The sequence below is a fragment of the Rattus norvegicus genome, chromosome 3 (genome assembly GCF_021556685.1).
Source record: "Rattus norvegicus strain SHRSP/BbbUtx chromosome 3, alternate assembly SHRSP_T2T, whole genome shotgun sequence".
Classification (NCBI taxonomy): Eukaryota; Metazoa; Chordata; class Mammalia; order Rodentia; family Muridae; genus Rattus; species Rattus norvegicus.
In genome coordinates this window covers 127,580,067-127,608,051 of record NC_141536.1, presented here as the reverse complement: position 1 = coordinate 127,608,051, position 27,985 = coordinate 127,580,067, and the positions used below count along the sequence as shown (strand labels likewise).

The window sequence follows — 27,985 nt, the reverse complement described above, 5'->3', positions numbered from 1 at the left end:
GTTCAACACCCTTAGTCATCAGGGAAATGCAAATCAAAACAACCCTGAGATTCCACCTCACACCAGTCAGAATGGCTAAGAGCAAAAACTCAAGTGACAACAGATGCTGATGAGGATGTGGAAAAAGAGGAACACTCCTCCATTGTTAGTGTAATTGCAAGCTCGTACAATGATTCTGGAAATCAGTCTGGAGGTTCCTCAGAAAATTGGACATTGCACTACCTGAGGACCCAACTAAACTACTCCTGGTCATATACCTAAAAGATGCTCCAACATATAACAAGGACACATGCTCCACTATGTTCATAGCAGCCTTATTTATAATAGCCAGAAGCTAGAAAGAACCCAGATGTCCTTCAACAGAGGTGTGGATTCAGAAAATGTGGTACATTTACACAATGGAGTACTACTCAGCTATTAAAACAATCATGTTATGAAATTCTTAGGCAAGTGGATAGAACTAGAAACTATCATCCTGTGTGAGGTAACCCAATCACAAAAAAGAACACATGGTCTGCTCTCACTGATAAGTGGCTATTAGCCCAAAAGCTCGAATTACCCAAGATACAATCCACAGAGCACATGAAGCTCAAGAAGAACTAAAGTGTGGATGCTTCAGTACTTCTTAAAAGGGGGAACAAAAACATTCATAGGAGGAGATATGGAGACAAAGTTTGGAGCAGAAACTGGAGGAATGGCGAATCACAGCCTGCCCCACCTGGGAATCCAGCCCATATACATTTAGCCACCAAACCCAGACAATATTGAGGATGCTAAGAATTGCATGCTGACAGGAGCCTGATATAGCTGTCTCCTGAGAGGCTCTGTCAGAGCATGACAAATACAGAAGGGGATGCTCATAGACAACCATTGAACTAAGAATGGGTACCTATTGGAAGAGTTAGAGAAAGGATTAAAGGAACTAAAGGGGTTTGCAAGCCCATAAGAACAACAATACCACCAACCAGAGCGCCAAAGAACTAAACCACCATCCAAGAGTACACATGGATAGACCCATGGCTCTGGCTGCATATGTAGTGGAAGATGGCCTTGTTAGGCACCAATGGGAGAAGTCCTTGGTCCTACCAAGGCTAAACCCTCCCTCCCCCCAGTGTAGGGGAATGTCAGTGTGGGGAGGCAGGAAGGGGTGGTACGAACACCCTCATAGAAGGGGGAAGGGCTATGGGATAGGAAGTTTATGGACAGAAAATCTGGAAAGTGATAACATTTGAAATGTAAATTAAAATCCAACAGAAGAAAAGAAAAGAAGGGAAAATATTTTTATTTATTACCTTTTACATTTCATGTTTCTAAAATCAATGCAGAACTGTGACTCATTTTCTTGTCTATTGTAGGTGGCAGTTAAAATTCAGTTAAAGTTAACCGGTTTTAATTGGGCAATGATAAAAAAGTCAATGTCATCTTTCCATGATCTGGGGTCCAGAAGAGAATACAAAGCAAAGAGTAAGCTGAACACCCAAATTCATCTGTCCCTTTCTCTAAACCATGCATGTGGTATGGGTAGCGATCCTGTGGTCCTGACTATATTTTCATTGTTATAATAGCCCATGCCTTGAGCCTGGGCACCAAAATAAATCCTTTCTTTCACAAGTGGCTTTTGATAGATATTTTGTCACAGCAATCAGAAAACTAATTAATAACATATATCATAAAGACAGTGGATTTCTTGCAGGAGCACTTTCTTTAGTTCACTGTCTCCCAAACTTACTAAAGGAAATAGACTGCTGTGAGTTTTAAGCTGTGTTTACTTGCTATTTGAAGCCAGTTAACAACTAGAGCTTACCAGCACTCACACTACCACAGGAATCAATAAACTTCTTTCAGACCACCTCCCCTTGCCCCAGCCTTTCTTCTCTTTGGGAGGATGTACACCATGGCACATATGTGGAAGTCAGAAAATATCTGTGAGTGAAATGTCACCTTCTGCTTCGTTGGGGTTGAACAGCTCTCATTGTCTATGCCACATGCTGCATGTTCTAGGCTCTGAGCATCTGTCCTGTTTGCACCTCCCGTCTCAGTATAGGAGTGCTGGAATATTGATGCACATCCCTTTTGCCATGTAAGTTGAGTGCCTAGTGCTCTTACTCACGGACCCATCTTCCTGGTCACCTTTTCTATTTTCCCCAGGAAAACCCCAGCCCTCCCTTCTTTTCTTGGTGATTCCATAGCCAACACTACTTGTGTGTCCTATATTGCAACCTTGTGTTTATTCCCAAGTACAAGTACATTTGTGTGACTTTGACAGGATCATCTAGAAAGTTGTTGACATTCCTAAACATAAATTCAACAATAAGAAAAAAGGTAGAGTTATCAAATGTCAGGTACTTTGGCAAAAGTCAGGCATCAATTATGTTATCCATCCTACCCCCCACATACATATACCTATGTGATTCACCCTTTAGAAGCACAAAAATTAGTTCCCAGTCTCACTACTTGAGTTGGAGATTCACAATTCACAGGAGAAAGATATGGAATTAGAACTCTAAATTCCTTTGAAAGGACCAAAGATGAAAGCCAGAAAAGAAAGATGTGTACCGGGTTTGTACCGGGTTCACTCCTCAGCTCTGGGAAAAAAAGAGAAAGATATGTATTTAAATAATATGAATATAGCACATCTTGTAAGTGAATATAGAGCTGAAGCCATTTATATAGCAAAACAAGAAGGAAAAGGATTAAGGAACGTAAAGATCACTTAACCAGAGTCTCCTGTAGTTTTACACTACATACGGCATGTATTAGGTTGCATCCATGTGACAACCAACATTAGTCAGACAGTAGGACACTTATGCTCTAGCACATCAGACCTGGATGATATCCTCATTTTAAGGAAATTACAACACAACAAATCCAGTTATTTAGAGGAGTCTGAATAGAATTATGAAGGGCCATGATACTATAATTATAAAGGAAAATGAAGTTAAGAAAGTAAGAGAAATATGGCTTTGCAAAGAGAAGCAAGGGACCTGTATTCATACATCGGGATGGCTGCCAGGTCTAGAAGATTTGGTGAGATGATCTAGAAGTGGTAATCATTACAACCGAGAAGAGAGTCAGAGAGGAATATTTTATTTCGGGTTAGAGGGCATATTCTAACCATTAAATCTACCTGGGAAAGAAATCAGTATGTTGAGATGTGTGAGAGGTGTGTGTGTGTGTGTGTGTGTGTGTGTGTGTGTGTGTGTGTGTGTGTACTTATTTTTTCTTAACAGAGTATCACTCCTGGCTGTTCTTGAACTTATAGTCCTCCTCCTTCAGCCTCCCAAACTCTAGGATTACAAATATGTACTACCACACTCAGCTGTATGTACTGCTTCTGAGAAAAATTTGCCCAATAGTAAACCCTTAACATATTTATGGCTCTAGTATGATTTCAAATTTACTTCATGTTTTTTCTATAATGCAGATGGTACAAAACAAATTACTTTATGTGTATCAGTTTTTAGTGCCCTGCCTTATAATCTCTTCATGGATATAATACGTATTAATTCCTATTAGTAGATGAAATGCTTATGTAATATTGACAAAGAATGAGAGAACCACCTATAAGAATATTTCCCAGAATTAGAATTAGCAGGGGTAAAGAGGAGGTTTTCAATACAACAAACTATAACTATAATAAAAATTATTAAAACGTGGCATTAAAAATAAATTATTTTATCTGTGAGGTTGAAGAGAATCTGACTTTCGAAATCCAGCATATTTAAAGAGTGGATTCAGCATTACAAAAGTGTGAGTGCTAGTGAGAAAATATTCATCACTCTTACTTCATTAATATCTATTGTGTAACAAAGCACAAAGGAACTGTAAAAGAGCATTTTCATATAATTTTTCTTAAAAATCAACTTTAATTTAAAAAGCCCTCAACTTTTTAATATATCCTTTATCCCCTTTATCTTTCTTATTTATTCTGATAAGAATGATAAGACCTATATTGTCAATGTTATCTTTAAAAAAGAAAAAAAGTGAGAGTAAGTCAGCTTTGTGATTTATTTAAGCCAAAGACTCCTCTATTCCTGGGAGTACCCTTCTGCTCGGTGATGCGGATCGACACATTTCAGCTTTGAGATGACAGATACCAGCACATTTCCCTAATCAAGCTCCATCTAAACCCAGAGTCCTTGCATTCTCACTCCCACACTAGGATTCCCTGCATTATAATGTGCCTTCCCAGTGATACCCCATGTTTCTATGGCTAGTTCAATGTCTTCTTGGTTGTTCTGCGTGTTATGTAGGTCAATTTACAAGGTTGGCACTAATTTTCACATACAATAGGGCAATGCAAAATTCACAACAAGCCCTAACAAAGCAGCTCATATCTCCAAATCTTGATTATACTGTGCTGAAGAAGTCCTCTGGGGCACTTTAATTTGTTTAGAGACTAGCTTGCAACCCTTGATGGCCATTAGCAATACGCTCAAGTCCCTGTGTGTTATTGCCAACACACACATTGTGGGATAATTGCTGGCACTGTGCTCTGGTATTCCAACCATGATGCTGATATTTATCTGTCTTGGTTAAGGCTTCCATGGGAACAGATAGCTTGTTTTTGAAGGGATGGAAAAAAGGACACAGGAAAGAGAGGAAACAATAATTGAAAGTATGTGTGCAATGTAATAGTATAAGTTAATTGATATTGCAGGGAAATCTATTTAGCACTGTAATTTTAAATGAATATTTCATATTCATTGTACTATTTTGAAGACCTAAGAAATTTTGGAACAGACCACTGACACTGTAGGGGCAGGTCCTTTTAAAAGAAGGATTCACTCTGATGTTTCTATTATTAAAGGAATAATTTCAGATTATCAACAATTCATAAAACGGAACGCTACTGTTTCAATATCATCTACAAGACATTTAACATCTGACTTGAAATTTTTCCTGAAAAATAAAAAAGAGCAAGAAAACAATGGTTCTAAGCCTAACAACTCACTCGTTTACAATGGCCACAGAGGACAGAGGGTTGCATAGCAAAGCAAACACACAAGGGAGTAAAGAAGTGACCCTAGTTTGCCTCAAGGTGAACAAGGAGGGTGCAACAGTGGGGAACCTTCAAAACTGACAGCAGTGTGTAGGCTTTTGGGGTACCAATTCAAATAAACAAAAAACCTTTTTAAGACAAATGAAGTCTGATTATGATCCCTATTGGATAATATTAAGGCATCAAGTGTTGATTTAATCAACTAAGATACTATTATTACAGCCATGAAAGAAATGTCTTGTGATGGACAAAGGAAGAAGGAACATGGAATCTATAATTGATTTCATATGCTTTAGTGTTGACCATAAAGAAACCCAATGAGACAGTGAGGAAGGTTTTGCTGACCCCTGAGTCCAGGGATACTTACATAAGGGGTCACTGCAAAATTATTTATGTTCAACATGTGCTTGGACTGAAGAAGGACAACATGTTAGGTATGCTAACATAGATATGGGGAAACCAAGGAGGCCTCACCCTACATAAGGAGCTACAGGCAAAAAGAGTGCTGAGCACTGGAGAAAGTCTTCCCAGGGAAGAGTCCACTAAGTGGTTATCCAAAAATCAGCTCTGAAAACACACATTCAAGTAACACTGGACAGACTGGACACGTTTATTTATGTATGTAGGAATATAAATATATCAGCAAGTTAAAAAGAGGCCATAAATTTGACAGAGCAAAGGGCAAAGAGAATTATGAGACAGTTTTGAGGGAGGAAAGGTAAGGGAGGAAAGGTATAATTACATCATAATCCCAACCACTAAAACCCTGCTCAGTCTTACAGGTACAGGTCACGGACCTGCATCGCTCCCTATCTTGTTATCCTCCTTCTCTCTTCCTAAGAGTCTAACACATGCTCTGATGTACTTATCACTGACGCCTGCTCCCATGTGGTTGACTTATTGACATTGTGCTACATAAGTTCTCTGACCTCTGCAACATCTGAGCTACTCTAACTTGTTTTCCTAAGCGTTGCTAGCACTAAGAATTACTTGTTTCATGTTCCTAAACTATCTCCTTCCAGTTAATTTCTCTTATAGAACACTTGTAATTCCAAAACAAAAATTCACTTCTACATCTATATCAAAAGCTAACAAACTTCTAATCTTCAGAGACATAAACACCTTATGATAACAGTTCCAGGTAGATATTCCAAGTGAACTTTAATCCTTTAACTTGAAATTACAATAATTGTCTTTCTTCCTTACTCCCTTTGAAAATATTTTTAGTAACACTACAATGGATTCAGACACCCAAATCAGAAACGGAGTCATCCTACTCTGATCAACCTTCCTACCTAACCTATGGTCTTCACTGTGTACATTCTGTCCCCAAATCTACCATCAGAGTACAGAGTACTTTGGGGACTCTCCACTTACTGCAAGATTACAGGAGCCTCCAAGATACCTTTGCATCTGCCTGGTTGGCTTCTTTCACTACTTTGAAGGTTTTGCACATCTTACAGGTTATTCAAAGCATCAAATCGTATCCTCTCTCCATCCCTCGGTTTGTGGTACTTCCTCTACCTGGAAAAGGCTCCACTCTTCCACCTCTATCAGTAAAGAAACATTTGGTCTTAATCTCATCTGCTGGGGACAGGAGAGGATGAAAGGGGAGAGAAGGGGAAGAGAAAGAGTTAGTTCTAAACAATAGAGTTCTGGTTGAATACTTGCAAACAGTATAGGAGAGAAGAATCAAAGCTAGAAAGTAGGTTTCCCAACCCTCGATTCTATCCTATCTCACATACACACACATATATACACATGCATATGGGTATAGATATATAAATAATGAGATTAGCTGCTTGAAACTATATTTTTAATTTTTTTCTTTCAGTACAGGGTCTTACTATGTAGCTCTGACTCTCCTGGAACTTAGTATGTAGACCAGGACGGCCTTGAACTTACAGCGGTCCTGCCTCCTGCCTCCTGCCTCTCCTGCTTCACTTGCCTCTGCTGCCTCCTGCCCCCTGCCTCCTGCCTCCTGTCTCAAGTTTTGGAATTAAGGCAAGCACTATGCTCAAACTATAGATATTAAATAACATTTATCGATAAATAAATGAAAAATATAAAACAAGTTTTTCTGATAAGGGATAAGAAAAACATACAAAAGGCAAAACAGAAAACAGGACAGATCTTGGTTAAACATGTAAACATTATAGTAACAGAAGAGACTTTGCTACAAGCCACAAATAATTTTTCAGTGCATTGTACAATGAAGGTAAAAGTGTTTCATTTCCTAATATCCCAAGGTCACTGCCAACTTTATTTTATAACAAATTTTTAGCTTCTTCTTGTTTTCCTGCACCTAAACATTTCGGCACTTTCTGATCAATGGAAACACTTGGCAGAAGACCAAACTACCTGCTGGCACTCCTCTAAATTGTTCAGCCCTGAGTACATGCTGGACATGGTAACACAGACCTTTTGACTTCCAACTAATTAATGGTCATCTCATTATGATGTTGCTCTGAAGACATACTGAGCACTGCCCTAAGCGCTCTTAAGCCAAATATTTCGTCTTACAAAGAAAAGGGGCCGAGAAAGGACATCTTAAAGTGATCTAAAGAGCCACATCCCAGCCTGATGTGGTGTGCTGCAGGCAGCTTTTAATCACCAATGCAGTCCTGGTGGTGTGCCCGATATACACCTCAAAACTTGATACATGCATTTGATGTTCCCAATAATGCTACAAGGCAGGGATTGTTTCTGTCACCAATTGTAGATACAGAAAGCAGAGCACAAAGAAGTGTTGTATCTAAAGTAGTAAGTAGTATAAGTGCAACCTAACCCAGGCAGCCTTAGTCCATTCTTTGTGCTTTCAATCCCTGTATCCTAGCGCTTGTTCGAATGGTGTCTAGGGCTGTCCAGAGCATCCAAGTGGGGCCACACCACTATGATGGTACTCCTTTGTACTAAAAATATCCTACATTGTAATTTCTGACAGCCCCAACTGACACTACCCATGTCGTTTTGCCATGAATACATTTAGCTAGGGATTTTTTTTGTTAGGTTCCTCTGCAAAAGAATATACTATGAATATTTTTACAGAAACCCAGGCCCATCTGTTCCTCTATTTCTACACACATGTATTCACAATAACATTCTTATATGCATTTCTAAGATCCAATATGAACACAATGAGTAACATAATTTGAGGATGGACACAAGGCAGTAAAATGTCAAGCTATCTTTCATGGACTGGTTAGGCAACAGCAAAGCAGACATGCCCTCAGCCGTTTTTAGAGATTCATGAATTGAGGAACTGCAGTCTCTTTCCAACTCTTTTATGTAACTCATTGGAATGCCGTTCTACACAGTTGATTGATTCATGAGTTTCCCCCACTGCCTCTCCCCAGCTCCTTACAAACAAAGGGCAGATAGAAGAGCCCCCTACTTCTCCACATACCCAAGACACTATGCCACAGGGTTAGAAGGGTGCAATTCCATGGCGTGCTCTATTTAAATCTAGAGCTGCACTTTCTGGTTTGCCATCTAAAACTGTCTTTCCCCTGTTTTCAGCCCTGTCAGGGCAAGCAGCCCTCTGAGGAAAAACCAGGTTTGGTTCATTTCTGTGAAGCTATTTCTAAATAGCTTCTAAGATATAAAGCTATTTAGTAAATGTTTGGTTAATGGTGCATGAATAAGCATAAGAAAGATTCTCTTTCTCTGTTTCCACCAGATATGTGGAAGTATATCGGAATTCCCTGTAATTTGTACCATATTTTCAGAAAAATATAAGTATTTAAATGATATAAAGTAAATTATCTATAAGAAGATAGAACTCTAAATATCACAATTCTCACAAAAAGAATAATTTAATTTTGAAATTATAAAAGGTAAGAGGAAAGAACTATTTGAATTTAAATACAGTGCTGCAGTTTAGAATTTTCAAATTTTTTTCATTGTTTTTCAAACCATTTTGACTATGCAAATAAAGGGAGGTTGACATGAATTAAACTATTTTGATCCTACAGTTTTAACTCATCACATACACAATTTCAACTTCAAAATATTCTAAGTATATAAAGGTAAAATATTTTTATATATTGCTTTGAATTAAAATGTGAAAATTATTGATTCTGATTAGTTTATAATTAGCTGTCAACTTTTATTACATGAAATCTCAAAATAGATCACTATATGTATAATAAAATAAAAATTTGATTTGTAAGTCATCAAAAAATTGTGGAGCTTTTATATACTAAAATATAAAGTTATGAAGAATTTTCTTACCCTTATATTGTTAAGAAATCTTATCAAGAAATAGGAGAATACTAAGAAGAATTGTTCCTATGTATTAAAGTCTAGTTCAGTTTTTCAAATCGTATGCACTTTAAAATAGCTCGAAATAGGACATGATAAGTGAATATAAATACCATCTATATTTAAAAGATTTCTTGTTTTTATTTTATGTGTGTTTGTGGTTTTTCCTGCACCTATGAGTATATGCCACATATGTGCCTATTATCTGAAGATGCTACAAAGGGTATCAGATCCTCTGGAGCTGGAGTTACAGGTGGTGACTGGTTTCCATGTAACTTCTGGGAATTGAACCCAGAGTCTGTGTTAAAGCATTTGGTACTTTTTATGATTGAGTCATCTCTACAACCCAATACTATATTTTGAATTAATTTTCTAATTAGGAGGGTTAAAAAGATGTAAAGATTCAAAGAAATCAGCTTTTACTATTCTGATAGCTATTGTGATAGTGTACTGGATTAACTGTCCCCCAGGGACAGTATTATTTTTCTGAGGCATAGCTTCTGGTCATAAAAAGAGAAGTTTTCATTTAAATTTTTACAGTAGGTTTCAATCATCATGAAATATTCACATTAATGATTTCTTTTAAACTCAGATAAACATCCATTATATTTGAGATATTTTTGTTTATTTGTCTTGTTTTTCTTTTTCAAATTCCTGGTAGCAAACTGGGTCATCATTAGTGCCTTTGTCAATGATTGGCAAGATTATATGAGACTGAACATCATACTAAAAGCAATTAGATGGTCATAGATAAATTAAAACAGCAGTTGGAAGACAGCATAGAAAATACGCAGATGGAAATACGCAGATGGAAATACGCAGATGGATTTTAAAGGAATGAGATGGAAAAAATAACTTAATCCAGGATGCCAATCACAGGACTTAGACTTTGGAATGACAGCTGTGAGATTAGGAAATAAAAGAACTTAAATCTGAGACTTCCAGTGGTATAAAACTAAAATTTATGGTCAAACAAGCAGGAAGGAATGAGTCAAAACGCACATTTGATCAAGAAACCTTAGGAACAAAATGAATCTGAAATAGGCTTCCATCTCAAGAAACAAAAGACTACTTCCAGTAGTCTCCAACCTTGACGACATTAAGGTGATTTTTTGAGCTCTAGCTCTTTGGGGATGGTTTCCTGCAAATACAAAAATAATTCTTTATGTAAGATTTAGCCACACTTAAAGATATAAAGACATAGACCTTCTTTTTCAGTGTCTAGCTGAGTTAGTCTCTTTGACCACCTAATGCACATCTACTCTACAACCAGCCAGATCTATATTCCACACAGTTCATCCACCCAATCTGTGTCACAATCAATTTCTAGTTTCTACCTGGTCCTGCCCTATCTACCAGCAAGCACAGGCCTTTTCCAACTTCTCCACCTAGCTAGAACTCCCATGTCTTTCTGTAAGTCAGGCCTGATATATCTTTCTGGGCAACCAATCCAGGCCTTTTCTCCAAAACATTTCATATTTAGCTTGGATCTGATACCCAGTGAAATCCTAGTCTGGCTTCCACTACCTGCAACCAATCAATCTATAGGCTTCTGTCAGACCCTCTCTACTATTCTATAACCCATAGGCCCCTGCCAAGCCACATTAAACTAGATTTATCTGCTGCCACACTCTAGTTTTGAACCAGGAAGCATATCTTGTATACCAGCTCAGAATTCCCTATGTCTACCTGACTTCCTTCCACTCAAGCCATTTCAAACCTCTAGGAAGAACTCACTCTTGCATCTTTTGCCCCAAACTTCTGGTCAATAACAGAATCAGAACTCACAAAAGAGGCAGACATGCCAGGTCACATTGCCAAAATACCAACAACATTCAAGGTCAAGCCAATACTTCTTTGCCAAAATCTATTAATCCTATAGAAATATTTGTCAATTACAATTACCTTCAGGAACTCTAAGACACAGAACCTAAAAGAGCAATCATAAATTTCCTCAAAGAATTCAGAAAGTTTAAGGAAAAAACAAAGAAATCGATGAATAAAATTAAAGAGTATAAATGTCTGAGTGATGCCCTAAAAAATCAGAAACATAAGGCTGATCAAAATGAGAAAAAAATCCAGAATTTGAGAATGAAACTCAATAAGGAAATAGAAACATCGAAGAGGACAAAAACTCAAATGAAGATGAAGGTGAAAACCCCAATAATCCCACAATAAAACTCAAAGGCAAGGCTCACAAGTAAAATTAATCAATCAAAAGATATCCAGGACTCAGAAATAAAGTATTAGAGCTAGACTATATAAGTAAGGAATATGAAATTTAAACACTCTCCTCCCCCGCACATGCACACACAAAAGGAACATATAATAACTGTGGTATACCATAATAAAAAAATCAAGCTTTCACATTAAAGGCATAGGGGAAGGAGGAAAATCCTAAGTCAATGGCATAGACCAGATCTTCAACAAGATCATAAAATACCTCCCCAAACTAAAGTAAATCAAATATGTATGATAAAAGAGGCAACCCCAACAAGACAAAACCAGAAAATAAAATCCTCATGGCATAACATTGTTTAAAACACTAAGGATACCTAACCAAAAAAAGTGTATTAGAAACTACAAGAGAAAAAAATGCAAGCTATATCTAAAGGAAAACTGATTAGAGTAACAGCTGATTTCACAATAGAAACTTTGAAAGCCAAAAGATCTTGAAATAACATACTTCAACTCCTAAAAGATTATGATGGCAAGCCTAGACTAATAAGTCCAGAAAAACTATCTATCATCACCAAAGGAAAAAGACAATTTATTTAAACACCCTAAAGATGCATATACAACAAATCAAATCTGAAGAAAATGTAGGCATTTGGGGCTGAAGAGAGTAACAAGACTAGCTGAGAGATTGTGAAAAGAAATATAAAACCATAATGATTAAAACAGAAAGTACCACTTGAAAACACAAACAACAATATTTAAAAATCAACAGCATGATAATCATAATTAACACACTCATTTAAGAACTCTAAATATCACCGAGCTCAGTTCTCCAATCAAAACCACAGGCTGAAGGAAGAAGGAAGGAAGGAAGGAAGGAAGGAAGGAAGGAAGGAAGGAAGGAAGGAAGGAAGGAAGGAAGGGAGGGAGGGAGGGAGAGATCAGTATCCAGAATAAATAAAGAACTCAAAAAAACATAAAGTATCAAAAAAAAAGAGAAAATAGGGCCTGGGACCTGAATATAAAATTCTCAAAAGAAGAAAAAATGACTAAGAAATATTTCAAAAGAGTGTTCATCATCTCTGGAACAACGATCAGTAGAACATCCAGCAACAAATGCTGGAGGAGTGTGAGAAACAATCCCACCAATAGTGGCTGTGGTCAAGTCAGTGTGAAGAATTTTCCAAAAGCAGCAACAACAACAACAAAAACAACAAAACCCTACTCCATAGACCAGTTATACCAGTCCTTAAAGGACTTGACATCTGACTGCAGAGATACTCATTCAGCCATGGTCATTGCTGCCTATGCACACTACCTAGAAAAATCAAGAAAGAAAAACCTTAATGTTCTTCAACTGTAATGAAACTGTGGTACAAACACCAGTAGAATACTACTCTGCTGGAAGGATAAATGAAACCGTGGGTTTCATAGATAAATATGTGAAACTAGAAAATACAGAGAGGTAACGCAGGCACGGAAAGGCACGTGCTGCATGTTCTCTCTCACTGGAGACTTCGTCCAAATCTTCGGATGTGAAGACACATCTTGGAGTAACTGCAGAAACCACTGATATAAAACAGAACCATTGGTTGGGTAGGTGGGTGAGGGAGATACAGAAGTGAATAGCAGGGTACAAATGATCTTATTGGACCAGTGGGAAAAAGAAGAGGCTCTAATTAGCAAAGGGTAGAGAAGTAAAGACAGAAAGGGGAGAAAGGAGGTAAAGTAACAATAAGGATGTCTGAAAAGGTTACAAGCAACCAAACTATTAACATATTACCACAAAACCCACCCTATAATATATGTAATCCCAAGTATGGACATATAGTTTAAATGAAATTGTCTCATGTGGGTGATAATGCTTCCTCCAAGAACAAAAAGCCCCAACACCAACAAAAACCCTAACACCAGCCATAAGAAACCCTCTTTTGAGTTGTTGGTCAGTGTTGTCCAAGAGACTTCCAAAACATAAAGGCAATTACTATTGTCCTTGGTTGTAGGAAAGTAGCAATTGCTAAAGACAGCGTGCACTCAGATGCAGGGTCCTCAGGCCCCTGAGCTGGAACTGACATGCATGCATCCTCCTTGAGGACTAGCTTTCATGGTGCCAGAAGGTGCCACACAAGTTTTCAGAGGAGGGAAGCACTCAACAGTCCTACCCAGTCATGACACCATCGACCACAACAGCATCCAGCATGACACAACAATCCTGAGAATGCACAGTGCCAATCATACCTTGGCACTAATCAATGGCTTTCTAATTGGATTAAAGACTCACTCAACAAGAGGGAAATCATATCTAGTTTGAAAATCCTAGCCAACTATCCATGGTTAGTAAAGTCATGGGTCTTGGGGGAGAATCTGCAGCTGCCACTTTGCTAAAGCCACATAATCCTAACTATATTCCCAATATTTATTTTAATATCCACAGGTCAGTGCAGTCTTTACCCATCATTAGGAGCTTCTTTTTGTAACATATGGATGCATTGTCAGAAGACCACAACCAATCAAGACACAGAGTTATAGAGCCCAGTCCCAATGGCCCCCTTGTACCTAAGGGTCAGAGAGGGGAAGGTGGGAAGGAGGGAGGAAAAAAGAAATAAAGAAGTGACATAAGGTATTTTTTGGAAAACCCAACCCTTGGTTGTTTTAGCAAACATATAGCGATACAGACACGAGGGAAATGTAAAACTAAGACGAGATGGAGAATTAACTAAGAATGGAAACAAAACACACAAGACTGTAATACAAGTCCAAAATCTTAAAGATAAAAATCCCAACAGCTCATTGTATAATAGGATAGAAAGAATACTTTCTAACTGCCAGAATTTGAATTCAAGCTTATTTCAAGTTCCTTTAGCAAATGTTGTGCAAGAGAAAAAGGAGGTGAGCCATTGGAGAGTGAAGGAAGGGGTGTCCTGCACAGAGCAGTCAGACAGATGGTTTAACGTGAGTCTACTTCTCAGTGTGCGGCATGATGCAGTTCTGTGGTGATCTGACAGCACATAGGTCTTCAAATGCATTGGAGTGCATCTGTCACTTCATTTCACGAATCTTGAAGAACAGGAGTAAAATAAGAATAGCTTTCAAAATCTCCACACAGTGCTCTCCAACTAGTACAAAATGTTATTTTCCAATTAGGTAATAAATACCAACTTTAATCACAGTATTTTCTGACAGTCAAACAGAACTCCACAAGGAAACAGGAAAAATAATCTTAAAATACCAAGGCAATTTGTAACTGTAAATCATATCTCTTTTAAAGTCACATTTTCAACTGTACTTTTTATTGCATTTTTCATATTCAAATTTTCACAAAAATGCTGAAATTATTATTGTCATTATTGCTATCATTTCAGCATTACAACCAATTTGGGACCTGGTAAAAATAAATGGTATGTATTTAGGACAATTTGAAATAATTGAAAAGGCAGTAATATAGCTGATTAGGTAGGCAGAAACACATTTAAAAGCCTCAACGATGCCTTATCTGCCTACAATTCCTTAATCAAGAACTTCACGGCTGAATCGTTACTGCCCTGAGGACATGTGACATTCCAGGCAGAGCACCATGACTCATTGCTCCACTCAAGAATCTTACTCAAAGGTATTGTCCTTCTTTCTGATTTATGTATATGTGCTTGCACGCACAAGTTTATGCTGCTGTGGATGAAGGTACAGGCCATAGATTAAGTTGAATGACCTTTCACTCTCTCCCTTTCTGCCTCCTCTTCTCTTCTCTTCTCTTCTCTTCTCTTCTCTTCTCTTCTCTTCTCTTCTCTTCTCTTCTCTTCTCTTCTCTTCTCTCTCTCTTCCCCCTCCCCCTCCCCTCCCTCTCCCCTCCCCCTTTCCCTCTCCCTCACCCTCCCCCTTTCCCTCTCCCTCACCCTCCCCCTTTCCCTCTCCCTCTCCATTTGTGTGATGTGTTTGCATGACCTTGCACAGGGAGGGCAGAGCAGGACATCAATACCTTATTCTCTCTGCTTTGTTTCCTTGAGACAGGATTTCTCATTGAACCGGCAGTTCACTGTTTTGGCTAGTCTGGCACATGACGGAACTCTCAGGGTCAGCTAGTTTAGGGCCACCCCACCCTGATAGGATTACAGGCACATAAAGCTCTGCCCAGCTTTTCATGTAGTGATGGACTTCAAATTCAGGTCACTATGTTTGCAGGCCAGGTGATTTTGATTATGCCCTAAGGCCAGAACTAATCTCAGGGAATCCTCTCTGATGAGTGAAAGCAGTGAGAGAGAACATGACAGAAATCTTCAGGGTTGGTTCATACATGTGTGAGTTTATGTATGTATGTGAGAGAGACTGGGGGCAGGGGAGGAAGAGAGTATGCTTGTGTATATGTGTGTAAGAGAAATGTGTGTATGACAGGTATGAATGTATGTATGTGAGTGAAAGAAAGAGAGGTGTACGTAAGAGCGATATGATAAGTGATTTGTGTATGTGATAAGGGGGAGTGGGAGGAGAGGTAGAGGTCGAGAGAGACAGGGAAAGGGATAGGGAGAGACTAAGGCATTAGAGAAAGGCCTAAATGAGGGGGAAAGGTGAATCCTGGCTGCTTCTATTACCTTCTTTCTGGACACACAAGGAAGATGGTTGCCTTGTTTCTGGAGCCCGCTCATGCCACTTTTTAGTAAGGAGATATGTGTGCAGGTGTGAGAATGTGTGACAGAGTGCCAGAAGTCCTTGTGCCTAATTTATCACTCATTTCAGACCTAATCTTGGTTAAAAGTCACTTTGGTCTCTCTCTGTCCCTCCTCGATCTGGTTGGCTGGAGTTTACCTATTATTAGCTTCCTCCTCCCATCTGTACCTTAGCCCGAAGCCTCATGCTTTCTTATCTTAGTACGCTGTATGCCTCCCAAACGCGGTAGCGGACACATTACACCACAAACAACACTTCAAAATCACTATGAGGTGTTAAAAGAAAAAAAAAACAAACCAAGTTCCATAAGAAAAGATAGAAGTTGTTAACAGTTTGATAGGAAAGCTAATTCGCCACCACAATGATCAAAGGTATGACGCAGGTCTCACAGGAGAACATCAGGCTCAGGTGTCTGTCATTGTGATGCTCTCTGTTGTCAGGCCTGCAGTTACAGGATGTAGCTGCCTTTTAGAAGCCGCTGCCCTTTCCTCCATCCCTGCTGCTCTCACCTTTGCCTTAGCATTTTTCTGTTCATGCCAAATGAATGTGCTTGCACGGTCTCTGGCCTTGCCTTGGAGCCACTTTACTTTTCATGCCTGACTGGTTTTACCTAGTGTCTTCCCATTCTTGTTCTCCGGGACACTTGCCTGTCCTGCTTCTATTGAGGCTCTCCTCGTGGTACCAGTCTAGACCTGACTTATTGCCCCTGCCACTCCCTGACTGTTAGACAGATCCCTTTCCTACTCAACCTTCAGACACTCTCCTGTCGCCAGGCGTACTTCATCCTGTTCCCACATATGATGTTATCTCATCAATTCATACTTTGAATAAAATCAAAGTTCAATGCACACCCTCTCTTGCAGGGACATAGATGTTTTGTTTCTCAAGCATCCGCCCAAACCCTCTTGTTTTAGTAACAGCGACCTAACATTCCTTGGACTTCAGTACCACTTCCTTGGCTGGTATCTTGTCAGGAGCATCAGTCATGGTGTATTCATTTTTGATAAGATTTTCAACAAGTTGTCCTTTCTCTAGGATAAAACTCTTGAGCCCAACTGCATGAAGCTCAGGCTGAAAGATTCTAATTATATCCTAATGGCGTATCTATGCTGAGGCTGCTCAGCTGATCCTAACACCCCAATCCACATGTATGCCTAGTTCTTGCCTCTACCTAAGCTAGCACCTTACTTATTTTTCCTTAAGTCTGGAAATTGTAACCATGTATGTAATCTTCAGTAGCTCCCTTCGCTCACATTAGCAGAGATGCTTTCCATTGATTATGGCAAAGAACTTTATCTCTTGCGATTTGAAGATGGATTGTGGCATAGACTTGTTTGTCTTTGTGTTTCTCTCAACTCATAAAGACAGACACTTTCATCTAGTCTTAGCATCCACCATTACCACATGCCATCCTCCCTTTATTTACAAACTCATACCCGGTGCTTGGAAAGATTTTCATTGCTAACACTCAGATAATAGCTATGCCTGCTTGTTGGTCCTTGCCTATGCGAATTTATCCCAACACAATAATTCTTCCAGGTTTTCCCCCTCTGGGTAAAAGAGCTGCCTGTGCTTTTCTTATATGTCTAGCCCTGTAACTAATAGTTTCACTTTATTTAGCAATGAATGAAAGCTCTGATACACACTGACTGCAAGTGGGTTCCACCTGCTCCCTTCTCCAGAGACCTGCCCTCCTTCACAAACTGACAAGTCTAACCTGTTTCTTCATTGAAGAGCCAAGGCCACTGTATAACTCCCAGGTATGCACGAGATTGTGCTGAAGATTCCTCTACTGCATCCTGTTTCTTTCTTTCTCCTAAGAGCTCAAATCACTTCTAAGTCTACCATGGGAAAAGCAAATTCTGGATGAATTGGAGACATTCTTACCATCTTCCCTGCCACCATTCAGACAAATGGAATGAGTTAAGGCTGCTTTATTAGAGTGAATTCCTGGAAAAATCATTTCAGACATGTAGCAGAACAAACTATAAAAAGTTGACTCATCTACTGGAATCATAAAAAAAGAAAATTCAAGTAAAGCAAAGAAGCCACAAAGAGCAACCTTTCAGTTGTCTTCACAAGATCTTGCCCCTAAAAAACCGTTTCCATTGCTTAATACATTAGGGAATTAAGAACAACTTAAAAGGGCCATTCAGCTAATTGGTGCTTTTTAAATTGACATTATAATGCAAAAGCTATGAAGCAAATGTGTTATAATTAAAGAACAAACATTCTAAAATGGAGACTCATATTCAAAATAGTAGATATGAAATTTTATATAAAGTAATACATATAAACATATTTGGCAAAGATATATTTAACATTCTACTTCCAAACAAATCTGAATTGACTAACAGAATTAAGAAAATGATGTTAAATATAATAACTTTGAGTCCTTCCTCACTCTTATTCTGAGCTATATTCTGAGGGTAAGCATAGGGACATCCTGCACATGCTGTGACTGCTGGCCTGTGCCACCATCCTGTTCAAAACTTCTTCCCAGAAGCACCTACGTAAGACTAACAGAGTAGAGACTGACAGTAATTTTATGAGCAAATTCACAATCCTGGGGAACCCTTATGGTTAAACACAGAAAGCTAGGACTTTTTCTAAAACCTAAGTTAGGATTTTGAGGAAGGCAGATCTGTACTCCTAGAACTGAAGGCCCCGCCTTTTGATAGCAATGTCACACTGCAAATGAACCCATACAGTTGAAGAATCTAAACCATCTCCACATCTAAACCAGAGCTTTCCCTAAAAGCTGGGTCAGTTTGGAATACATCTGTACAGCAGAATAAAAGGGTTGTTTCTCACCATCTCTAAAAAGGTCAAGCTATATCTGAGTGTCACAAAGTTTATCATTCTAATTAATCTAGTTTGACCAGAACCAGAGTACATAAAGGAAACACATCTTGTTCCACCTGTTGCATCCATCGCCCTTACCATCTAGTGCTCCAGAAGGCTGAGAACCACCTAGAAACAGAAGCAGAAGTAGGGGGAGATCAACAGGTGTGGTCCCTTCCAAGATCTAAGGTGCCAGAGATAAAAAAAAATAGATGAGTGAATTCTAACTTGGAATTAGAAAAGCCTTCCAGAACACAGAGATGCCTACGCTAGACTCGGATGACTGGACACTTGTCAGCCATTAACCACAGAGAAGGATTTCCCAGTGTGAAAGAATTAGCACTACTGATTCATGGAGGATTTTATCCTGTCTTATCCTGCTTTAATTACAGAAAGAGCTGGGCACGATAACATGCACCTTTAATGTGAGCTCATGAGGAAGGGAGGCCTGGGTTATGCCGTAAGACTATGTTTCCAATGGGGGAAGGGAGAAACATAGAATTCTACCACAGTACAAAATATTTTGGCACCCTGATTATTTTCAGAGCACACATAAATGTTACAAGTGGGTATAATGGCATTCTTTGAGGGAACAGTATGACCCTTAAGCAAATGGAGATATATTTTCATGTACACATAGTAGCAAAACTTACTTGCCAGGATATCTTGTGTAAGAAAAATTCTATTTCATCTTGCCTTTCTGGTAGATGGTAGTTAGCGATAATTATAAGCTAGGATTTATGCTTAATGGGTGATGACATCCACAGACTCTATCAACATGGCTGCCCACATCTTTAAATACACAGGTTAGCCTGAGAAAATACACAGCAATGCTTGCATTAGAACTATATTTACTTTGATTGAAATGCAGAACCTGAGATTACAGCCTTTGGGATGGGGAAGGCAAGGGTGTGTATTTGGATGTAAGCCAGAGCAACTAGGAAGGGATGGGAGGAATGGAATGGTATGGACCTTCCGTTCTCAGGATAAAGTGTAATGGCGTGGTAGAGGAGATGACCGTGGTAACAGGAGAGGGAGCCCATATTTTAGTATTGGCACCAGCTGGAGTCTAGTAAGTGCTTCAGGCACTTCCTCTAGTGAGCATGTGATAGCCCTTTGCTGTTCAAAAGGAAGTAAGTGTACTTTACAGGTTGTCTCCTTTGAAATCTTATTTATATTTCACTAGTAACTGAATATAAAACAATAGTAGTGGGGGAGATTCAGCAGTCCTGACGTGTGAACACAGATGTACTGTTTCCTAGCTCTGGAACTCTGTACAAGTGTTTCCACCTCTCTGGGCTTCCATTTTCGCCTCTGAAACATGGAGATAAATATAGTTTAGTTACCATGTCCATCTCAGTTACTTTTCTGCTGCTGTGAAGAGACAACAAGACCAAGGAAACTAATAAAAGAAAGCATTTAATTGGGAGTGTGTGCCCATATTCAGAAGGTGAGTGCACAACGTGTCAGGGAACATGTTATCAGGCAGGGAGGCACGGAGGTGGATCACTAAGACCTTACATCCTGATCTGCAAGTTGAATGTAGAGAGAGCCAGACTGGGCCCTCTGTGGGCTTTGAAATCTCAAATACCACTACCAGGAGCACACCTTCTCTAATAACACCACGTCTCTTAATCCTTCCCAAAACTGTTCCACCAACTAGGATCAAGCATTCAAATAGATGAGCCTACTGAGGCCACTCTCACTCAAATAACAATTATTGATATGAGGATGAAATGGTACAATTCAGGACATTTAAAATGGTTAGCTTTGATAACCCAAGGTTTTAGTGTGTTTTCTGTTACACACAAAGCAATCCACTGTGTGTGTGTGTGTGATACTATATGATACAGATATAGATATATGTAAAACATATATGGAGAGAGAGAGAGATTAAATATCTTCACTGCTAAAAGGAGAAAAATTAGGTTGGAAAAACAAAATATTTACTGAACAGTAACTGCTCCCTGGGATCTATTTGAAGCAACAAAAATGTTATATTAGCAGTGATGACTGAAAACAAGATTCAGTTTTTAAAATAAAAGGTTGTGATAATTTCATATATATTGCGAACCATCATGAAGATTCAGGTGATGGAGCACGCACAGGGTTTTTCATGTTCAGGCAGCTACAGCAACCATAGTTCACCTGTCAGTACCACGAGGCCCCCTCTCGGCAGCATGTACTCTTCAATGTTGAAATTCACTAACCATTCTCCTCTTTTGACCTAATATGTCACCTTTATAGCTCATTTTCAGCCCAAGAGGGAATGTACCGCAGGGATTAAACAGAGCTTGCACCAGGCTCTCTACATTCAAACACTGGTTCTGTTATTCCTGTGCTACCTTAAGAAAACTTCACAGCTTTTCTCCATGCTTCACTTTCTTCAACACACAACCGGGGTGAATCTCAAAGAGCTGTGAAAACAAATAGGTTACTATATGTAGAGCACTTAGAAAGAACTTCCACATAGTAATAATTAGCAGATGTCAATTAGAAATATATTCTAGTGAGGACACACTGATGCTTATAGTCTAATCTGGCTTTTTACATAGCTAGTAAAATGTCCAAACAAAGTTTTCTGCCTTGCCTGGCTAGGATAGCATGTCACGGAAATGGCTACCACAGAGAAAGATACACAGAGTAAGAGCACACTATATGTGTTCAGAGCTTCTGCGAACTAACAAATGCATGGCAATTTCCCTAACACAGAGAATAAAGAGATTAGAAATACAGTTCATTGTCAGAGCAAATGTTGTCACTATCTGTCATATGTTTACATTATCCTAAGTTTCTCATTAAAGCTGTGATTTTGGATGGAGTATACGCTAAAGAGTTAAGTGATTTGCCACTCTTGAGCTAAGAGTTTGGCCATTATATCTGTTTTTTTTCCCAGGGTCAGAAATTCCCAGGTGGTCTCTTATGCAAGGGAATAACTGAACCTTACAGCAATACAAGATATGCATAATGAATCCTAATTTCAACTCATGGAAAAGGGAAAATAAAGATACATGCATACAGACACACACACACACACACACACACACACACACACACACACACACACACACAGGAGATAATAGGGTCTAGCCAAAAAAGAATTGCTTTCTTAACAGTTATAGCACTTGATTTCTATCAAATTAGCCAACTGACACAGTCTTTCTAATGAAGTTGTATATGAAAAAATAAAATACTAGCTAGAGACAGATTAATGCTCAGCTGAGAAGACATAAAGCAAGGGAACCATTAAACTACCAGCTAGCCTCACAATGCATCAAACTAAGTGTGTGTGGATGTGGGAAGTTAATATTATACCCTATGTAAAAGAGCATAAAAACTGACAAATTTTATTTGAATAGATTCAACATATAGTTTATGGTCTGTACATAAAATTCAGTTAGCACAGTGAACTGAAAAGCTGACTTGGCAGACTCCAAAGCTGAAAGTGAGTCTGTGCTCTGGGTGGCCCACTGAGGAGCCAGACACTCAACAAATCATACGAAGGCCTAGGAACTTTATTTAGATTCATGGATAGCATCTTTAATTTACAAGGGGATTATGTTTCTGAGAAGTAATTAGCAGAAAAAAATGAAAGAGACTGATTTTATTTGATGACATCATTTTTATTTGATAAATTCATAAAATTAAAGTAATGGAAAGATCCTTTTTCTGAAACAAAAGATTTGGACAATCATTCTGCAATCATAATGAAAATCATATGAGTTCATACATACTCAAATTAACAAAAGATTTACAGTGCCTTGAAATTCTTGTTATAAGGAAATTCTATAATTTAGCTTCCTCTACCCAGCAATGATATGAAGCTGAAACTGAGACTGCACGTAAATAAATAAGTCCATTTCTTAATTTTTCACATACATTTTAATGAGTGCTTTTAAAGAAAAATAATCAGTGATTCATAAGCTATTGTCTGTCATCCAATAGAATAGTTTAAAATACAAATGAATAAAACTACTTTGATGTAAGGATTTATATTATGACTACACATGGCCCAAAGTCTCTCTTTTGACCTTTTCAGCATCTCTGGTGTAGTCATGCATACTTATTCTTTACATATGGATAATATATGCAAAGATCATCCTGATCCAATATTAAAATCAAAGAAATATGCATTTCAAATGTTACATGTGAAGAAAATGATGAGAAAAAACCCCAGTGTAATGTCTCAGTTCATATATTTTTGTGATTCTCTAGAATGCTTATGTGTTAACTTGAAATCTGTGATTTTATTCAAAGTGCTAAATATAAAAACAGAAAAACTGTTATCAGATTGGAAGGCTAACTTGGTAATTTGAAATGAGACAAATGATAAGTGGAACTTTGTAAAACAGCACTGCTATTGTTCTCGACTGTCCACCCAAACTAGATGGCAAGGTCCTATTGCTGGAAGCTCCACCACTTCTGATAGAGAACATGGAGAAACAGGCTAAAACTGAGCTGAAAAGCTCCTTACTGCTAGCTAGCTTTCATATTACCAGACAGTGCTACACAGGTTCCAGAGGGTGAAAAGTTACCAAAGGTCTTAGGCATCTACAGACTACAATAGCAGTCTGTCAGGAAGAGGTGCCCACTGTGGCAACTGTGGCCTGGCTGTTAGGGATGATAACCACATGCTTTCTCATTAGGTTTTATACTTGCCCCATGGGAGAAATTCAAAACTGGTACTATAACCATGGTCATAAGCCCACGGATAAAGAGGCCCTAGAGAATCTACTGCTAGTTTTTTTTTCCTAGATGGACATAATGTCACATTGTCTTTTAAATACTTATGTCCATAGATAAGTGTGTCTCTCAGCTGTTGTAGAAGCGTTCCTTTGCAGTGGGCAACAATTACTAGGCAGAGTCATAACTGGTCAATGTGCTAAAAAAAATTAGCTATTGGGTTTCATCCCTAAACCAGGCATTCTTACCATCTACCAATCCCCAAGCCCTCCAAGCCTCGGGGAACAGGTGACAGAGACAATGTGAGAGTTGGGCATCAAGAGTGCTATTAAATATTGTATTCTTCTAACCCAGCTACTGCACTCCTGAACTCAGTAACAGTAGCTACTTGCACAGGTCTGCCCACAATGGGAATCCACATGGGAATGATATGGGAGAGGATCATGAGGACCTAAGGGGCAGTTGATGGCTGCTAGTGGAGGGGTGCAATATTCTTGCATAGTTTAGCCACTGGTAACTTGTCTTTGCTATTGTAAGTAACCCCAACATTGGCTTATGCAAGTACCCAGAATTGAATACAGTGAGTCACACAAAGATAGAAGAGTGGAGGGGGGACTTGATGGGAAGAAGGGGTTCAGTTAGAGGAAAGGAATGAGAAGGGATCATAGGTTATATAATCAAATTACACACATACCCATATGTTTCTGAAAATAAATTATTTAAAAACAAAAAGCTAAAAAAGCAAAGAATATTTAAATGACTATACTTTTTTCTACAATATGTAGTATAAAATTTGAGTTAAATATTCTGTAATGTGACTTATAACAGTGTTATCTCATTTTAACAAAAATGTTCTTGTGTCATTTTAAGGAATTACAATTTACAAATTAATTCTAATGAGTCGCCATTTCCTACAGAAACCATGAGGGCTGTCTCCATTAACTTTGACACTTGTGCAAATATTATTTGAAATGATATTAGTGTAAGCATTGGTAAAATTCAGGGGTAGGCTCTAAGTACAAGACAGTCTTCTGTACTTTTTCTCCTGATGCCAGGTCTCTCTAAGCTCCCAAGAAAGCACCAAAACTTCATCCCACAGGTCAGAATTCAATAATTAGTTGTTCAGGGAGGCCTCCCTTGACTTTCTAGACTAGAAAATTCCCTACTATAAGGATTCATATCAACATGCTCCTTTAAGGATGACATGGGTCACAGTCACAATATTATTAATGTATATGTAATTGGTGACTGTTTACTTGCCCTTAATATTGCATGAACGAGCTACTGTATGTACTATGTGTGTGTATTTCCAACCCTTCGAATTCCCAGTATTAGTCATGTTAACTTATCACAAAAATAATTTAATACCCCCACTCCCCAAAATAATACCACATACCTACCTTTAAAACAGTCACACTGCCCGCAATTTTAATTTATAGGACATGAGTTATTCTACTATGAATTATAACTACTATGAATTATAAAAGCAATGACTTTTCAGGCATATATGTTTTATTCCTGGAAATGGGTTTGGCTTTTATTTCTTTGTCTGTTCATTTGTTTATTTGTTGGTGGTTTTTGAGACAAGCTCTTAGTATGTATCCCAGGCTGACTTCAAACTTTTGCTAATCATGGCCACTGCTAAAATTTCAGCCTTGAGTCAGCGCAATCATCTCTTTGTTCTAAACAAACAAACAACTGTAAACTATTTATACTGATGCTTATTTTAAGGCTCTTTGTAGCAGACTTTCCATCATCTCAAAAGATCTTTATTAGGATTTTTATTGTTTGTTTTTACGATTGGGTCAGTCTCTCCTGCAGGCCATTCTATGAGCTTATATCCTAATTGTACCCTGAGATTCTGTTTAACAGTCTGACAATATGGAATCTTACTCCCAATTCATTATCCATCCCCAAGAAATTCTTACTGAGTAGCTCCAAAGATTTGGCATTGGTTGTACCATTTTTCTTAACCTCCCTTTGAAAATCTCTCCTCAATAAGTGGCTCTGGTCCCTTGCAAAGCAACTTCCCAGCTATAAAGTCCCCACAAGCTCCTAGAGTCATTGCCTCCTTTTGTCTTGATGGTTTGTTTTTTACTTCATGTTTAACTTCTTCATAAACTATTTATTCCTTCAAATGATCATTAGTTTCTTTGAAAAAGTAGACACTTGTTTTGCTTCAACTCCTTTCCTACTTTTTTTCATTTTTATAGAGCACTCATATTGTCTGACTTTGTACAGAACTGACCTCATCCTCATGCCACTGTCCCCAGTAGTGACCTACGGTCTGGCTTCATTACTGCCTTCATCATGCCAGATTCAGAGATGCTATGGCACTTTCTTCCTTCTTGAAACTTTGATCACTAAGCTTCTATGACATCTTATAAAACTGGACACTTCTATAACTTTTCATTTTTAAATTTTTATTTGTATGGGTATGAGATTTTTGCCTGGATGCATGTATATTATAAGGGTGTCTGTGGAGATCAAAAGAGAAGGTTGGATCCTCTAGTACAGGAGTTATGGTAGAAACACAAATGATGAACTTATAAGAAACATTTATTCATCTACAAATATTATCAAAATTCATGAAGATATGAGATGAGCCATTTCCAGTCCCCAGATGTACAATGACAAACAAATAAGTCAAGTTTAGGAACAAACTCAGCCAACTCCCGGTTCATTTGATAACTGATGGCCCAGTCCCTTGACAGTACTCCGTGCTCTTCGCTTCCTTCTCTTCTCCAGATGCTCATCTGCAGTCCAATACTGGCTCAGATACTCAGGAGGAGAAAGGGATATTTGGTGAAATTCTACCAAGTTGAGGCTACTGTAGATGATATAAATAACAACTTAAATAAAGAAGTCTGCTACTTTTTGGTAAATCACATTATCTGTGCCATGTATCACCACTACATTTCATTGATAATTGCCAACTACCTCCTGGCACTATAGGTAAATTTCATCAGTTACATTCTCTATCTATCATTCTGAGTCTACTCTTACCACATAATACTTTACAATGAACTCAATTATAATAATACTTAACCATTTGCTTTTAGCTTTAACAAATTATTCAAAGAGAAAATATATATGAGAAAAATAATTAAAAATTAAATATGGGGCCCAATGAATGAAAAAGGAGATAAAAGATAAAAAAGTTGATACATAAATCAAGAAATGCTGAAATAAATATGGTCCAAAAAGGATCATAATTAAAGATCACATACTAATATCCAATAGTTTTATTCATGATACAATAGAGACATAGGTAGTTGACGATGTGCTCTGAGGGAGAAATGGAGTACCTGGTCCCTCTTCTTCTTACTCCTTCTTTCCTACCAGGATGAAGTAGAAGAGTCGTCTTATCACCAGCTCTCTAGCATAATATCTGCCTGTTCTCAGGCAGAGAGCAGCAAACCCAAATGATCATATACTGGATACTCTGAAATTGAGTCAAAATAAAGTTCTCTAATTCTCAAGTTGGTTAGCTCAGATACTTTGTTATACTAACAGAAAGCTGGCACACTAATAAACATTATCATCATTGCATTTTACAAAAGGAAGATCAAAATAATTTTATGTATTAATTCTTCAATATATGAGTAAAACCAGTTTTATTTCACTTCTCATTTGAATAATGACATTGTTTTGGCATTAAATTATTACCATTCCCAGAGAATTCCAAAGAGAGCATAGATGTTCAATTTCTAAATTCCTTCTGTGGCAAAGAATAAATACTTGACAGATATACTTGGCTTAATCTTTAAATTCTGAATAAGCTGGAAGCCTTTCTTTACTAACTGGAAATGTATAGGTTGTTGGTGATAATCCATGCTCTCTAACAAAAGAATAATTATGAATCTCTGAGAAGATAGTAATGTGACACTAGCAGTATAATCATGCTACTTGAGGAAATGTAATGTTGCAGAAGTATAACAGTTTTGTCTGTCACATATATACACCCCAGAACTTTTCACAAAAAGAAGGTATCTTTACTCAAAGAGAGAAGAATATTTACCCTATTTATAGTGTGATGATTTATAGGATGATGAAATTTCTTTCATATTCCTTTCTTCAGAGCTAGGATACTAGTTACTTTCCTATTTCTATGACCAAACAGCATGACCAAGAGAACTTACAAAAGACACTGTTTAACAGGGCTTCTGGCTCCAGAGGGTTAGAATCCCTGGCAGCAGAACAAAGACATGGTGACAGTGACAATTAAGTGCTCACATATGGATTCCAAGTGGGAGGCAGCAAGAGGACACTGGGAATTGTTCAAGACTTTTGAACCCCAATTCTCACCCATGTTGACACACCGGGATCAACAAGACCTTCTAATTCTTTCCAAAG

At 38.2% G+C, this 27,985-nt stretch overlaps 1 protein-coding gene across 11 annotated transcripts in view; it reads right to left on the bottom strand.

Moving 5' to 3' along the window:
- Positions 1 to 27,985, bottom strand: part of Macrod2 (mono-ADP ribosylhydrolase 2) — a 2,026,216-nt gene that overhangs the window by 1,825,698 nt on the left and 172,533 nt on the right. Inside the window, 1 exon segment of one of the 11 annotated variants that reach the window (NM_001428720.1) lies at positions 5,589 to 6,586. Coding sequence (NP_001415649.1) covers positions 6,471 to 6,586 — 116 coding nt within the window. The 3' untranslated portion in view covers positions 5,589 to 6,470. 11 annotated transcript variants of the gene reach the window in all.